The sequence below is a fragment of the Ischnura elegans genome, chromosome 2, assembly GCF_921293095.1.
Source record: "Ischnura elegans chromosome 2, ioIscEleg1.1, whole genome shotgun sequence".
Taxonomy (NCBI): domain Eukaryota; kingdom Metazoa; phylum Arthropoda; class Insecta; order Odonata; family Coenagrionidae; genus Ischnura; species Ischnura elegans.
The window spans coordinates 80,993,109-81,007,620 of record NC_060247.1 but is presented as its reverse complement, the minus strand read 5'-3'; the positions used below and the strand labels follow the sequence as shown (position 1 = coordinate 81,007,620).

The 14,512-nt window shown below is 38.9% G+C and overlaps 1 protein-coding gene across 1 annotated transcript; it reads left to right on the top strand.

Moving 5' to 3' along the window:
- The first annotated feature begins 70 nt into the window (after window positions 1-70).
- Window positions 71-8,418, top strand: LOC124154055. The gene is made up of 4 exons (XM_046527554.1): window positions 71-1,125; window positions 1,899-2,617; window positions 4,191-4,443; window positions 7,324-8,418. Exons 1-4 carry the CDS (start codon window positions 175-177, stop codon window positions 8,008-8,010), a joined length of 2,610 nt encoding a protein of 869 aa, XP_046383510.1. The 5' UTR covers window positions 71-174; the 3' UTR covers window positions 8,011-8,418.
- Window positions 8,419-14,512: the final 6,094 nt, after the last annotated feature.

Sequence of the window (14,512 nt, the reverse complement as noted above, 5' to 3'; positions counted from 1 at the left end):
TGTACAAAGTGTACGCGACAAAACCTCAAAACGTGCAACATTGTTGCAAAAAAAGCAACTCGTCGGTGAGTCTCTTTTGAGAGTTGTTGCGTTCTCGAAGTATCCGGGTGTCGGTTAGTTACTCGGATTCAGTCGGGCGATAGGGTCGGGATATTTTACTGAAGAGGAGTCAACATGGGCCAGTCTCACGGAAAGAAGAGTGTGGATGACAAAAGTGAATTCAAGGAACTCTCTTCTGCAACAGGAGGTGGATATCCGGAATCGAGAGAAGGAAGGTCTTGGGGTGCATCTGTTAAGCTCGGAGTATTCACGAGGCAAAGAAAATGTCCCCAGAAAAAAACGTCTTGTTCCACAACTCCTAAAAATTGTAGCAATGATCCCACTGTGGAAGGCACTGGTGCCGAGGAAATTTCAAACGATTCGGAACCAGCGCGAGAACATACGGCTTTAAGTGGGGCGAAGAAAATATGTGAGGAGAGAGAGGAACTTCCTTTTCCGATCCTGCCGCAAGAAAAAAATTTAGAAGATGGAGAGGGAAGCAATCATTCTGCTTTAACTCAAAAATGTGGAACCGAAGAACTAGGTAATATAGTCGAGGGTTCTTTTCCCGATACCTTGAAAAGTAGTGTTGGGGAATTGGATGTTGGAGACTTGATATCAAGCGGAAGTTGTGAGTCGGTGAATTCAGGTGAGGCATCGATAGGAGAGGATTCATCCGGGCTATCATTTGATACACCGATAAAATGGTTTAAACCATTCATTTCGAATGAATCCTCACCTTCAAAAGTGTCGAATGATTCAAGTTATTTAAACCGCGACTCTGTTGGGGCAAGAAGAACCAAGTGGAGCTTAGATCATTTCCGAGTCGCCACTTACCACCTTTGGCTCACAGCTAGAAGGTACTTGGTCGACGCAGACCCGGATAGTGCTTTGAAAGAGCTACAAGCGAGTGAGAAAGCCAAACTTCGATTCTTCGATACCACCATTCATCATGCAAGTAATCATGTTGAAAATTGGTCCGTCGAAGCCGAGAGAGGGGATGAAGACACACTGAAAGCCCTGACCATGGTAATTGATGCCACTGCTGTGGTCTTATCGTGCAAGCAGGAGCAATTTTATGACGCAGTAAGTTTTTGAAGACTTATTAATTTCTACAATGTTGTTGTTGATTTTAATGCAGTATAGAAAATGGTGGACATCAGTTCAGCTAAAAGTTATGATTAAAATCAGTGGTAACGTTAATGCCTTGCACATTGGGCGTCATTCCCTCTAAGTAACATACATATTATTGCAATCCTAAGATTGGTATACTGCAATCCTCCATTTCTTCCCATCCCATGTTACTTCTTTTACCTTCCCGAGGCTCTTCTTTATTGATCTGCCCTCTGGTACTTGTCTCTTGGTCTTCCTTTGGGAACTTTCCCATAAACTTATGCTTCCCACGTAACTACTATGTCTCATTGCGTGGCCAATCCACCGTGTTCTTCTTTAGCATATGTATAGGGGGCCTTTAAATCAAATTCATTTCTAATGAAGTGATGGACCTGTCCTTTTGATGTGGTCCTCTCCAAAATTCTTAGGTCGCAAGATTTTCTTAGGTGCTGCTATTTTGACATTTCTCTGTCATTTGCACTGCAGGGAACCGAGTTCTGGGGAACTATTAACCTAACTTTTTCAGTGTTTTGTTTTCAATAATCTTATGGTCTCCTCCTCAAAAACAGAAAATTAAGCATGCAAGCTGGATTTTTTTGTCTTGTTTTCCTCTCAAATGGAATTCCACGTCTGAAAGACTCTGATTTGCTCTCCTATGAAGTTGAAGGTTTATTTATGTAGTAGACTTGCATATTTGTTATATTCGTTTTGACCTCTTGTAATGAGTAAATTATTGTTAATTGCAGGCACATGCTAGGCAGCAACCCACTTCCAGTGGTGTGAAAGCTGCCTTGAAAGGAGTTGAGGCCTCAGTTCTTGCACATCTACACTCTTGCCTACCCTCAGCAGTGGAAGCTGCCCGAAAGGCTGTAGCTATGGCACCAGAGTACTGGCGTTGGCATGCCCTCCTTGGAAACCTCCTGTATCAACTCCCAGAAGCCAAAGACCCCAGGAGGGAGATGGAAAAGAAGACCGAGATGCTCGATGCTTTAGAGTCTGTTTGCAGACTGGAACCATGGAATGTCACCCGCCTACTTTACTTGGGTGACGCCTACCGTGATGTGGCCTTTGCAGTGCGCAAGAGACCATACCTGAACAAGGACTTCAGGGAGTATGCTGATAAGGCTGTTTCCACTTACATGTCAGTGATCAACCATGAATCACTGGCAGTCCAAAGTCAGGTCTCTGCAGCTCGCTCACTGTGGAACCTCAGGCGTCTGAGGCCTGATACAGCCCAGAAGGTCCATTCAATTGTGGGAAGGATTTTCAGGATGCTGACTGATGCCGAGCAGAGTGAGTTAGATGTAGAAGATGATGGAAGGAGCACATCTGAGTTAGAGAGCCAAGCGGAGTCGGCCCTTGCACTTGGGCTGCTCTGCGAGACAATGGGCCAAGAAGAAAGGGCCCTCTGCCTCTTTCGTATGGCTGCCACCAACCCTCATGCTCCAGCAAATTCTGCATACAGGTAAGTCATATACAAGGCCTTCATCATCTACACTAAACAATTCGGTGATTGATTAGTTTCAGCTCTCTATTCAATTCTTCTATCAGCGTGTCTTTTAACACATCCATTATGGGCTCATTCACCTATTTTATTTTATTGTTGATTGTGATATTTTGAAAGCCAAAAAGACCCTTTTATTCATGTTTTTGATCCATCACGTACTTGAGCTTGACAGCTTCAACTCTGTCGTAAATGATTTGAAGATACCACGTGCTGGTGCTGAGTGTGTCTCCGCTTCTCTGGCACTCCTCATTTTCGCTCATGGGCCTGACGTTGTTCTTGTTCTTTAGACTCTTGTAACCAATTCTTTCCCTCAATGAAAGGTTCTCCCTGAGCATGTAAATGCACTGTAACTCTAATGAAATCAGTTACTCATGGAAAGTGAATGGCAACTTAGGCATTTTCTTTTTTGAAACTAATGACAGAATGGGAAGGATTTTTTAATCATAACTTACCTTTCGCTTTCATCTGCTGTCTTCTTTAAATAATTGCAGTTTCAAGTCCTACAGAACGACCCTATTCTTGTAGTACATTATGCATTTGCTCAATATATCTCTTACAGGGTCTACCTTTGCCATTCTTCCCTTCCATTTGTCCTTTGGCAATTGTTTTCATCGCACCATCAAGTCTCTTTATATTATTTACTTCATGGCATTAAATGCGATGGTGGTTGGCGTAACATGGTGGAACTCCTTCATGACGCACAAAGGTTAAGAAAAAGACTTCGCTGTTCCACAAATAAAATATATTTGCGACCGGTTTCGATACAGCGTATCATCATCTGGCAATTACAAGTATCAGTGCATAGAATTTATACCCTTGAAGGCGTTAGAGGGGCGGTGGAGTGGAGGTGTAGGAAGGGGGGGGGAATGGGGGAGGGGGTAAGGGCTAACCCTCGGCTACTCCGTGCAGTGACCCATCAGCGACGTACTTCCCAAACCTACCTTCCCTTCCCTTACCCCCTCCCCCATTCCCCTCCCCCCTTCCTCCACCTCCACTCCACCGCCCCTCTAACGCCTTCAAGGGTATAAATTCTATGTACTGATACTTGTAATTGCCAGATGATGATACGTTGTATCGAAACCGGTCGCAAATATATTTTATTTTGTGGAACAGCGAAGTCTTTTTCTTAACCTTTGTGCTTCATGGCATTAGTATACAGGGTTGCATTATCCTGAAAATTTTGAAATTTTTACCTTGAAACCCTAGAATATGCTTGAATTTTACATTTTGCCTTACACCCTGTGTTGCCTTTCAAGTGGTAAGGATATCTAAACAGATGTATTCCTTGATCCTGCATCTGGATTAGTTGAGGCATCACAGGTGTGTTTCGGCAGCTGACTCCTCCACCATCTTTAGGGATGAATAGTCTCCCTTCTTTGCTGAAAATGGATAGAGAGTAAGCTACTAAAGCAAGTCAACTAACTTGGATGAAAACAAAAGAAGCATATTTTGGGTAACTAATTTAATCATTGTTTATATAATTTTCAAGGCTTTTTATACACAATTATTTTACTTTCATTTTTTATCACAGGGCTGAATTAGGTCTCATTGTGTTAAACTATAAGAAAGGAAAATTTGGCAAAGGGAAAACTGACAAAAAGCCTAGTTTTGATATCATTGGCCATTTGGACAAGTTGGTGGCAAAATTTCCTCATGGTGATTTTCTGCAGCAAACACTTTGCCATAAAGGTCATTACCTCATGGCTGTCATGAAGGACAACAGTGCTGCATTGGATAATTTCGCTAAAGCTGCAAGCGTGAAACCTGGAAGCCAATTTCTAAAGGTAAATTTGTTTGTACTAGTTTCTGAATATTTTCTTTTGTTAGGTAGGAGTCTAGCATAGAAATAGGTAACCTATTTGGTATTCCTGACCCAGCTTGTACATTACTAGTCATTGAGATAAAGTGAAAAGAAAGAAATAGTGTAGGTGCTGATAAGTGAGCTTGTTGGCCTTACCTTATGTGTTTCTTACGACAAACATCCAGAGTAATGACAAAATAGAGGCCAAACTTTCAGCACTTTCGTAGATGTTGTAATATTTCCATCATTTTAGAGTATTCATTTAGGGATTTATGTATAAGAATAATTTTTCCATTCTTGGCACTTCTATAGTATAAGTAAAAATAACATTATACGGCCATTATTTGAAAATCATTCACATTTATGAAATGATTGCAAAACCACTGGCATAAGAAAAATGCATAATTTCACATGAATAGCAAAGTAGAATATAAAAATGCCGAAAAGGAATCTCTAATATATGTATTGTATTCATCGGGTTATCAGACCATAAATTAAAATTCATAAATGTTAGATTGTGTGGACCTTGAATTATTTCAGTTAGGTAGTTTCATGGAACTAAGTTTATCTTATAATAGGGTAGTTTCCTTCATCAAAGAAAACGAAAGGCACTGATTGTGATTAGTTACCCACCATTAGTGTATTCATAATATACAAATTATTTGGTTTTAGAAATCCCACTCTAGACTAATGTTAATGGTCAATTTTAACCTCATTTGAAAAAGGCCAGATTGGCACCCATGCGATGCCACTCCACGTGGCGTCACAGGGACTTAAATGCGTTACGAGTAGTCATGAGTTTTACATCATCTGAGATTACCATTGCATGCATGAGGTACAGAGCTCATGGAAACATCTCTTAAAAATTACCTATTATAATTGCCTAAGATCGGAAAGTTTCCTTCGTTTGACAGGGTTTTAATAATCCTTATTTAAGTCAAGCACTACGTGCTAGCAGCCTGCATCGTGGCGGGGCTGATAGCCTCGCACCAAGGTGGCCTCACATGGCGGCAGCCGGAAGCAGAATGACATCAAGCGGGCTTTTCCCAGCATTCATACTTAGCAATCACGTTTTTGCACACTTGAAAACGTTCACTTTTCATTTAATTGCTAGAAATACATATCATCATTTAAAAATCTAGAAGCATGAAATACGTACTCCAGGAGTAATAATCTTTCGATTTAGGCAATTAAAAAAATAATAGGAAACTACGGTATTGGATTTCAAACTGGTATCTTTGCCTCTCATTCTTAACAGGTGCAGCGGTGTAATGGTTAACATAAAAAGCTGCTGATCTGTAGGTCACCTATTCGGTTCTCTCAGATTTTATTTTATTTCTTTCCGCCTCAAGGCAAAAGTACATGTATTACACTTTGCATCTTCACCAGCCAGTCGATTGCAGTTGTTAAATTTTTTCTGTTTAAGGGGAAATCTGTTATCAGTTGTTCAGCTCTTATGAAGACTCGTTGAATTTACCGATAGTCTTTAAATTCATGTCGTGCTGAGCAGTGTAGCATATGTAGTGCACTGTTCTGCCACCTTTGGCGCTCCAACAGAAGTGACTTATGTTAATCTTAGGATATTTGATGGCATTCATTACCTATTCTTCCCTAAAACCTTATCCTTGCCTTATTTAAGCCCCTTAGCTTACGATAAGCTGCTTATCAATTTTTTCCGTAAGAAAACTTTAGGAAACAGATAACTCTGTTACGGGGAGCTATTAAGTCCCTCCATGGGTCATCCAGCAGTGGTATACTTAATGTGTGGCATGTATTGGCTAGTTTGGAATAGTTTTTATGTTTATTTTGTATCCAGGTACAGGTATGATCCCAAAGTAATTGCTTACCATGCTGGTATATTCACACGTCACTTTGTCATAGTTTCATCCTTACCATTAAATTCTTGTAAGGCAGGGTTAATGCTGGTCTGGAAAATTAAAATCAGGAATGGAAGTCATGGAAATGTAAGGGAAGTCATATTACGGTTAGGGATCGTTATTCAGATCCTCAAAATGGTGAAAGCAGTGGTTGAATGTGAGGGACATTGCTACTTTCTTGGGCAAGGTGGGCTTTCTGTTTTGTTTGTGTTCATAAAGGGAGAGATAAGTAAGAGAAGGTTGGTGGTGCATAATTAAGCTAAACTTAAGGCCAAGAGGGCTAAGTGAGCAATTGACAAGGTTGTGAAAATAAGTGCATTAGCTATAATAATGTACTAAATATTGCAGCAGTAATGGCTAGCTGAGGATAAGTTTAGGTTTTTGTGATGATTTGTGAGATTTTTAAAAGTCTTGAATTTTAAGCAAAGACAGAATTTATCTTGATTTTAGTTAGAATGGAATATGTTACATTCCTGGAATACTTAAATTGCAACTTTTATTGCAAAATATGCATGCATAAAAAACGTAATTGCTTACATTGATTTGGACATTTTATTACAATTTATATTAATCAATTTCCTTAAGATCCCTGGTATTTCAAAGAAAAATATTTTTCTGGAAAAGATAGTTATTACCACCACTGCACCATGGTTTAATGATATTCACGTTTTTATCAAATTTCACTATAGGAAATTTTGTGGCACAAAAGTTTTACTGTTTCAAGTACATATTATCCCCAGATCTTGAAATTTGTCACAATGCCCTTCATCTGAACTGTGGCTCAATGCAATTGGAGCCTTAAGGAATTTCCTCAGCTAAAATTCAAGAATAAAATATGAAGGCAGATCATATATTTCTGTGATACCCTTGTCTGAACTAACAGTGTTGGCTGAAATTTTGTATATCAAATGGTACTGTAATGAAATTGCTATGTTATATCATGGACTTGTGTCAATAGTTTACTTATTCCTGGATTTTTATTGCAGAAATACTACCCCAGATTTGGGCCAGAATGGTCTCACACTCCATTACAAATCTCTGATCTAATCCACGAGCTTGCTTGCAAGGAATTGGCTCGTGTTCAGGTGCGGGCCAGTAAGGGCTCACCTGAAGCTGTTCGACGTGCTCAGTTACTGGAAGAGCAAATTCAACTTTCTGAGGACATGAATAGAGCTGATTGCGAGGAAGGGCATGATGAAGGCATTATAAGGACAGCACACAGCAGCAATGAATCAGGAGATGACCATGTTCCTTTGGCAGGAATGAATCCCATGGTCCCCAAAAACAGTGGAGGAGAGATAATGAACTTCAGGCCCGATGTAAAAAGAGAGTCCATTGACTTGAGGAATGATGACAGTAGTGTAGAAAACACAGCTAATGGTACATGTGAAAAAGGTGAGAAGGAATCTGCCTCTGTCAGTTGCACATCAGAAGACTCTGATGTACTTCATGAGGGAGGGGCAGCCAGTGTCACCAGCAATGAGGAATTTGATGGTACTGTGATTGAGAGTAATTTGGAGGATGGTTGTGCGTTAATGTTTGACCCAGATTTCAATATGGGGGTCCCTCAGGCCAAGCATGACATTGAGTCTGGTGCAGGAGATGGTGGGAGTGGGGATACTTTCAATATAAATGACTCTTTGACCCTTATGTTTAGGGAAACCAGTGTGTGAACATACCTCTTTAAGGTTTATTTGAATGAGAAAATTATGCTTAAGTTCTATCTGAGAGAAAAAAAGCCAAAAATAAGTTGAAAATGCTTGAAAACAAGTTATGCCAATGACAATAGTTTAAAGAATGTTGCCTAATGATATTTATTTTTTTAACAAATTACGAAGTACTTATCTATTAAGTTTCCATCAGTATTTGGAACTACCCCACCTTTTAATTTCAATGAATGCAGGATCACTAATGATCAGATGGGTATCAACTTAGTTTTACAAATTTTTGCCAAGTATTAAGGTAAAGGAATACGCAAAGGTATCTTATTTTGATTAATAATTGGCCAATGGATGATAGCTTACATTCTGTTGAAAGTGCATGTTTGTTTTTTTTATGAGTTCCAATAAAAATGTTGAATGCACCTGAATGTGGTATTTATTTCCAGGAATATAATTCACGAGACAGTATGTTTGTGTTCACTGCACATCTTTAATCGGATTAACACATTCAGTGCTGAGCACGTCAATTGACGCGTGGTCCCGTCCAAGCCAACATACGGAGCCTGCTGGGCGGGCTGGGAATCCTTTCTCCGCCTCCGTACGTTACTAATATCCACTTCTGAGTCTTCCGATCATACGTTTGGCCTTCAGCAAGCTTCCCTCTTTCGAATCATGTGCGCCGTTTGTAAAAAGCAGTATTTGAACAGAAGTTATGGCACAGAAACCTCCCTCTATTTTTCTTTCTTATTTTAACGGCTGATTTTGACGACTTTAATGAAAATCGGGACCACATTGAATGTGTTAAAGCCAGATCTTTTTACCTTAGGGTGTTTCTTATAGAGATTATTCAAGGAAATAACATCAGAGTAACCAGAAGTGTGCCATTACAAAGTCACCTGAAAGTGAGCACTGGGCCATTTCATCTCAAATCAGGCAGATAGTGCAAAATCATGTCAGGTGACCATCACCGATTTCTCTGAAATTTATATATGTGAAAGCAGTATCCTTATGATGAATAATGATGACTCTATTTCAGCTCAGAACGGAACCGTTATAAAGTTACCATCCTTTGAACATTGCAGAGTCAGGCCTAAGAGTAAAAAATGAAAAATCACATAAATGTTGATTACTAAGGAACCATGGCCCGTAAAGCAGTGGTTATTGTTTCATTTTGAAGAAAATTCATTTATGCACATTCTGACATAACTTGCAAGTCATTTGAAGCAATAATAAACAAATAGTATTTGTTTAAACAATAAAAATTAGTCATTATTTAACAATTTATTACTAAAAAAAGGCCGCCTTTTATTTTATTTAAAATTTCTCAGTGGGTAGTTTAAATGTTCTGCTTTCAATTAAAAAAATTAAAAAAGGTAGTTATTTAATACTTTTTGTTTTATGACATGTCAAAGTTAGGTATGTTTTCGACTTTTACACCAAGATTGCATACCTTCAAGGAGGGCAAAATGGAGTTTAATTCTACTTGGAATTTATAATAGTGATAAGTTCATATCTGAATGATTGGTTACATCTATTGACTGAAAGCAAGTTCAATCTTGTTTACTTCCATGGCATCCAATGTGTGCAAACACCTACAACTACTGACTGGAAACGGTGAATGAGTCGCTGGGTCTTTTTCAATGAATTTCATACTTATCAACATAAGTCTTCTACTTTGGGCCATGTGGAACGCTTTAATGGACCATGTGGATGCATAAACAAGACACTAATGTCATTCTCTTCTGAACAAACTGCAGTGGTTTTAGAAATTCACCAGGTTTTTCGGAAACACACAATGAAGTCATTCATGGTGAGATTTTGAGTACTAGAGACAATAAATGATTGGGTGAAAGGAACACCTGTACATGGCATCAACAGTTTCATGCCTTGGTAGTTAACAGACACGGGACAACTATAGCTCTCTCTGTAATCCACACAATCAAACAGGCTGTGACACTAACAAATCTATATATATAAAAGAAAGTCGAAAATCGTGTTAGTTAGAACACTTATAACTCGAGAACGGCTGCACCGATTTCAATGAGATTTGGTTCTTTGGGTTCGTATCAGGCGGGGTTAACATATAGGCCATTAAAAAAAGGATTATTTCACACAAAAAATTCATCTCTTTCCTATGGACATGCTTTTAGGAGTTATAGTAACACAACAATTGATAAGTCGGTCAAAACTACTAATTAAATAATTTGTTTGGTTTTCACCACTTAAATAACTGAATTTCGTAACAATATAACATTTTAATCACTAAATATATTCAAAATATTAATTAAATTGAAATTACATTTAAAAAATTTAATTCGAGCTAATTGTAAGCCCAGCCGTGGCCCAGCTCGAGTTGACACTTCACTACCGTGTTTGTAAACAAATCTCCAAGCAATTGTTGACAAACGGTAATGTCCGTGTTCCTGTCGAGGAATCGAGTAGTTTTAACTCATTTTCTTTGAATGATTGCAAATTAGTTTCAGCGAAAGGTGAGCTCATCAACAAAGAGTTCCAGAATATGATTGATCACCAAAAGAATCAAAGATGGTTGATTTAGCGAGCAAGAACAAAGATGTGGATGACTAAAACGAGGTAAATTCAAATAGTTCGTACTCTGCATGAATTCGAATCTTTTAAATGTGTAACAAACGAAGACGAAATCACCAACTATCTGAAAATTTTAAGTCCTTGGACGGACCTGGCTTACCAAGGCACGATTTACAGAAAAATGTAGTTTCTGTGTTCATGATCTTTCGAAGCCTAAACCAACCATAACTATCCAACGGAACGTGTTTGGTGATTAAAATAATTGGTAATGAATGTGATTCACGCAACTTTACTCAAAGGAAAATTCAAAGGTGAGGAAGTCCTCATTCCGAAGATTCCATGATCTCAACTCATATGCCCTTTTGAGCTTAAACGTATTCAATTTCCAATTCGTGTTGCAATCGTGATAACGATTAAAAAATCGCATGGTCAGTCTCAGTTTTTGTGTTGTTTGTGCTCATGTGCTAATGAAAACCCATGATTTTCTCATGGTCAATTTAACGTGCTATGTTCACGAGTCGATAAACCATTCTCTGTATCTCTTCCTTCGCTTCAAGTGCGTAGCTAGGATAGGGGGTTTTGGGCGCAGCTAATACTACGGGTCTGTAGGGTATAGAAAACTCGCTACGGTAATCGGGAAGTGTGGGGGCACTTCCCCCAGACATTTTTTAATATAAATGGTTCAAAATAGTGGGTTTTGCGGCTGTGTGAATAGTTAAATATGTTTTGTTTGTTAGTCATCCGTCTCCCTAATATTAATAACAAAATCTTTCATAAAAAAAATTCTCAAAGCTTATCCCCCAAAACCTCCCCTCGCTGCGTCACTACTTTGCTTTGCTATATTTATTTAGCTTCATCCGCTTCATCTTTCGCCTGATAACAAAATAAAAACTGTTGTTTATCAGAAGGTGCTTGACGCAAGGCATTAAACCCGAATGTGTAGGGCTCACCGTGGTGCGTTTACGCATACAGTACGTTTACGCAGTGCATTTCCAAACAGAGATACTAAAACTGGCGCGCCTTAAGTCATTTAATGCGAATGCTGCTTCATAGGGGCTTTTCTTGCACGATTTTGAGAATCAGTCAAGCGTCGGTCTGGGGTTGTGTCAACCTGCCCCCTGAATGGGCCAAGTATATGCAACAGACTTGGACCTAAAAACATTTTTTTACAGCTAATAACGCAAATAGCCAACAACTGAATGCGTATAATTTTTATTTCATGAACTACTTTATTAAACCACAATGCCCAAAATTTCTTAAGCTAAAACGTAAGAAAATTTGTTGAAAAAAATCCGCGTAAACGTGCTCCGATCCACCCAATGTAGGTTCAATAAAGAAAGTGTCTTTCTGACAAGCAATTTAGGTACTCATTTACGTAGTTTTATTGAATTTGTATCCTTATTTTATTATAATAAATTAAACATGATTAAAAACGATACAGCCGCTCTTGATTTATAAATGGTGTAAGTAAACTGTAAGTTCATTGATTGTTAGGCGGTACGAAGTTCGCCGGGTCAGCTAGTTCAGATATAAAGACATGCAGTACTCATCTGCTTCACGGGCTACTCATGCTTCACGGGCCACGGTTCCTTAGTAATCAGCATTTATGTGATTTTTCATTTTTTACTCTTGAGGCCTGACTCTGCAATGTTCAAAGGATGGTAACTTTATAACGGTTCCGTTCTGAGCTGAAATAAAGTCATCATTATTCATCATAAGGATACTGCTTTCACATATATAAATTTCAGAGAAATCGGTGATGGTCACCTGACATGATTTTGCACTATCTGCCTGATTTGAGATGAAATCCCCACACTATGAGTAAAAATTTTACTGCAGATCGGTCACGGCAAATGATTTTTTCCCTGTGGAATTTTCACTGGCAGCTGCATAGTTCTTGAAGTGATGGGGCTGAGCACGTTACTAAATAGGAAAATAAAATGGAGAGTGTGAATAGTGACTGAGCATCTACCTTCCTGATTTCGCTGTGATGGCTCAACTTTAACCATTTCTCTGCAGAAAATTTTATGATTGCAATTTTTACAATATTTTGGCATTTTGTTCCTATGGCCACCTCGGGTACCCCTGCATAAGATTTAGATGATATATGTAACGTATTATTTTCAAGAAAAGACTCATAGCCATATAGCTTTGCAGGGTGGTAACAGGGTCAAAATCTCGTGGGTACCCAAGATTTTGGTGCTCACGTTCGAGAAAAACATCAAAGACTATTCAAATATAGTTTTGGATTTAGAGGTAATAAAAATCTAGATAGGAAATGAAAAATAATTTTCCTTGTAAACCATTTCACAAAATACATTTTAAACTAATAAAGATGAATAATTTGAGCATTCGAAGCATGTTTCAGGTTGAGCATAAATTTTTTGAGTGGTAGTCCTTGAAAAGCTGTACGCAAAGTCCACCGGGGCATTTTGAACACAATGCTCATGTTTGACTACTGCAGTAGTATTTGTACTCACCGGCACATCATAACCTTCTATTGTCGGTGTTTTAATTACTAAGTGATCTACACCTTCAAATTGGAGAATATTGTGAGCAGAATTGCTGACCATCAATCTAGGACTTAGTCTCTTGTAGTGCATGGGATAAGTCTGCACAATGGTGCAAAGAAATTCAATTTTTGACTTGTATCGACCAGTTTTGCAGCTCAAAATCCAGGCATTGTGAACACTTGCTTAAAGCAGCCAAGAAAACAATGGCCACAACAACTTCTTAGCACAGATGCTGATTCCATTAGTAGCTGTGTCTTGACCCATTAAGTCTGTGCCACCCATCCCTTAGTTGTACTTTCGATTATGTGACCTTCATCTTTCTTTCAAGACTACAATAAAGAGACACCTCTATCAATGGTTCCACACAATGTGCTGTGGATGCCATTTTGACTATGCTATTGTCTTTCCAGTGTACGATGAATATTTATCAAAGCTGTGGTCAGATCCCATTTCCTCCTTTTCCATCTCATATACAGCATGAATACAGCAGTCATGAGGAATTTTGTTTTTGTCTGATGGTTCCAGTGCTCCTATATCCACGGCTTTCCTAGTCAACCAAAGTTTTATCTCCATTAAAAGATTGTCAAAAAAAGATTTAATGAGACAACTCCCTCTTCTCCCTCATCAGGTAAGTTGTCAAGCATGGCTAGTGAAGTTGCCACCACTTTCCCATACAGCTCTTCATACCTCTTGTCACATGCCAGATCCCTCCATCAGTAGGGCTCAAAGAAAACAAGGTATCCTGTTAGTGTGTTGGGGCACCACATTTTATACCCTAAGCACATGGGTTTTCCAGATGTAAGTTTTTTGCAGCCATGGCGCCCTAAGTATTTTACCATTGTCACCATTAATCGCTGTTGGAGTTTTTTAATTAGTGGTCCCACTTTTGAGAGATTATCACCTTTTGTAAGCGGGGGAGGGGCAGATTTGTCAGCACAGCGCAGGAATCTCCTTATTTCTGAAAATCTATTTCTTCTCATTGCTTGAACATCTAGAGCTTCCTACCTGAAAGTTCTTTTTTCGGTAGCTGTACATAAGCAGACAGCAGCAATATGCCAATGAAAGCCTTCATTTCTTCTCGAGTTTTGTTGGGATTTGGTTCATTCTTAAAAATTTTACTACTTATTCAACTCATTTACTCGAAAATCAATGACATCTGCATCGAAGAACAAGTCAAATATACCTCTGAGAGACAAAGGGGACAGATCTGTGTTATACCTACAATCTGTTTTGGAAGATGCTTTTTCTCCCATTTGAGTTGTATTGTGTCTTTCAGCTGCTATTGGCATCCTTTTTCTCTCATGCTTCTCCTTAGATGGAGGTTTTTCACCCTTTGAATGAGTGCCTCTGCTTCTTTTTTTACCTTGTAGTCCAGTATCCGATTGATACTCCCTGAGCCTGCATTGCCCACAATTTGGTCTTGGTCATCTCCCTTGTCTTTGTCAGCAGAGAGT

What these genes read in the sequence shown, in the direction of transcription:
- LOC124154055 (XM_046527554.1), top strand. Translation starts at nt 175, where the DNA reads ATGGGCCAGTCTCACGGAAAGAAGAGTGTGGATGACAAAAGTGAATTC. An exon ending in AGGAGCAATTTTATGACGCA is followed by an intron (nt 1,126 to 1,898) that starts GTAAGTTTTTGA and finishes TGTTAATTGCAG; the next exon opens with GCACATGCTAGGCAGCAACC. An exon ending in CCAGCAAATTCTGCATACAG is followed by an intron (nt 2,618 to 4,190) that starts GTAAGTCATATA and finishes TTTTTATCACAG; the next exon opens with GGCTGAATTAGGTCTCATTG.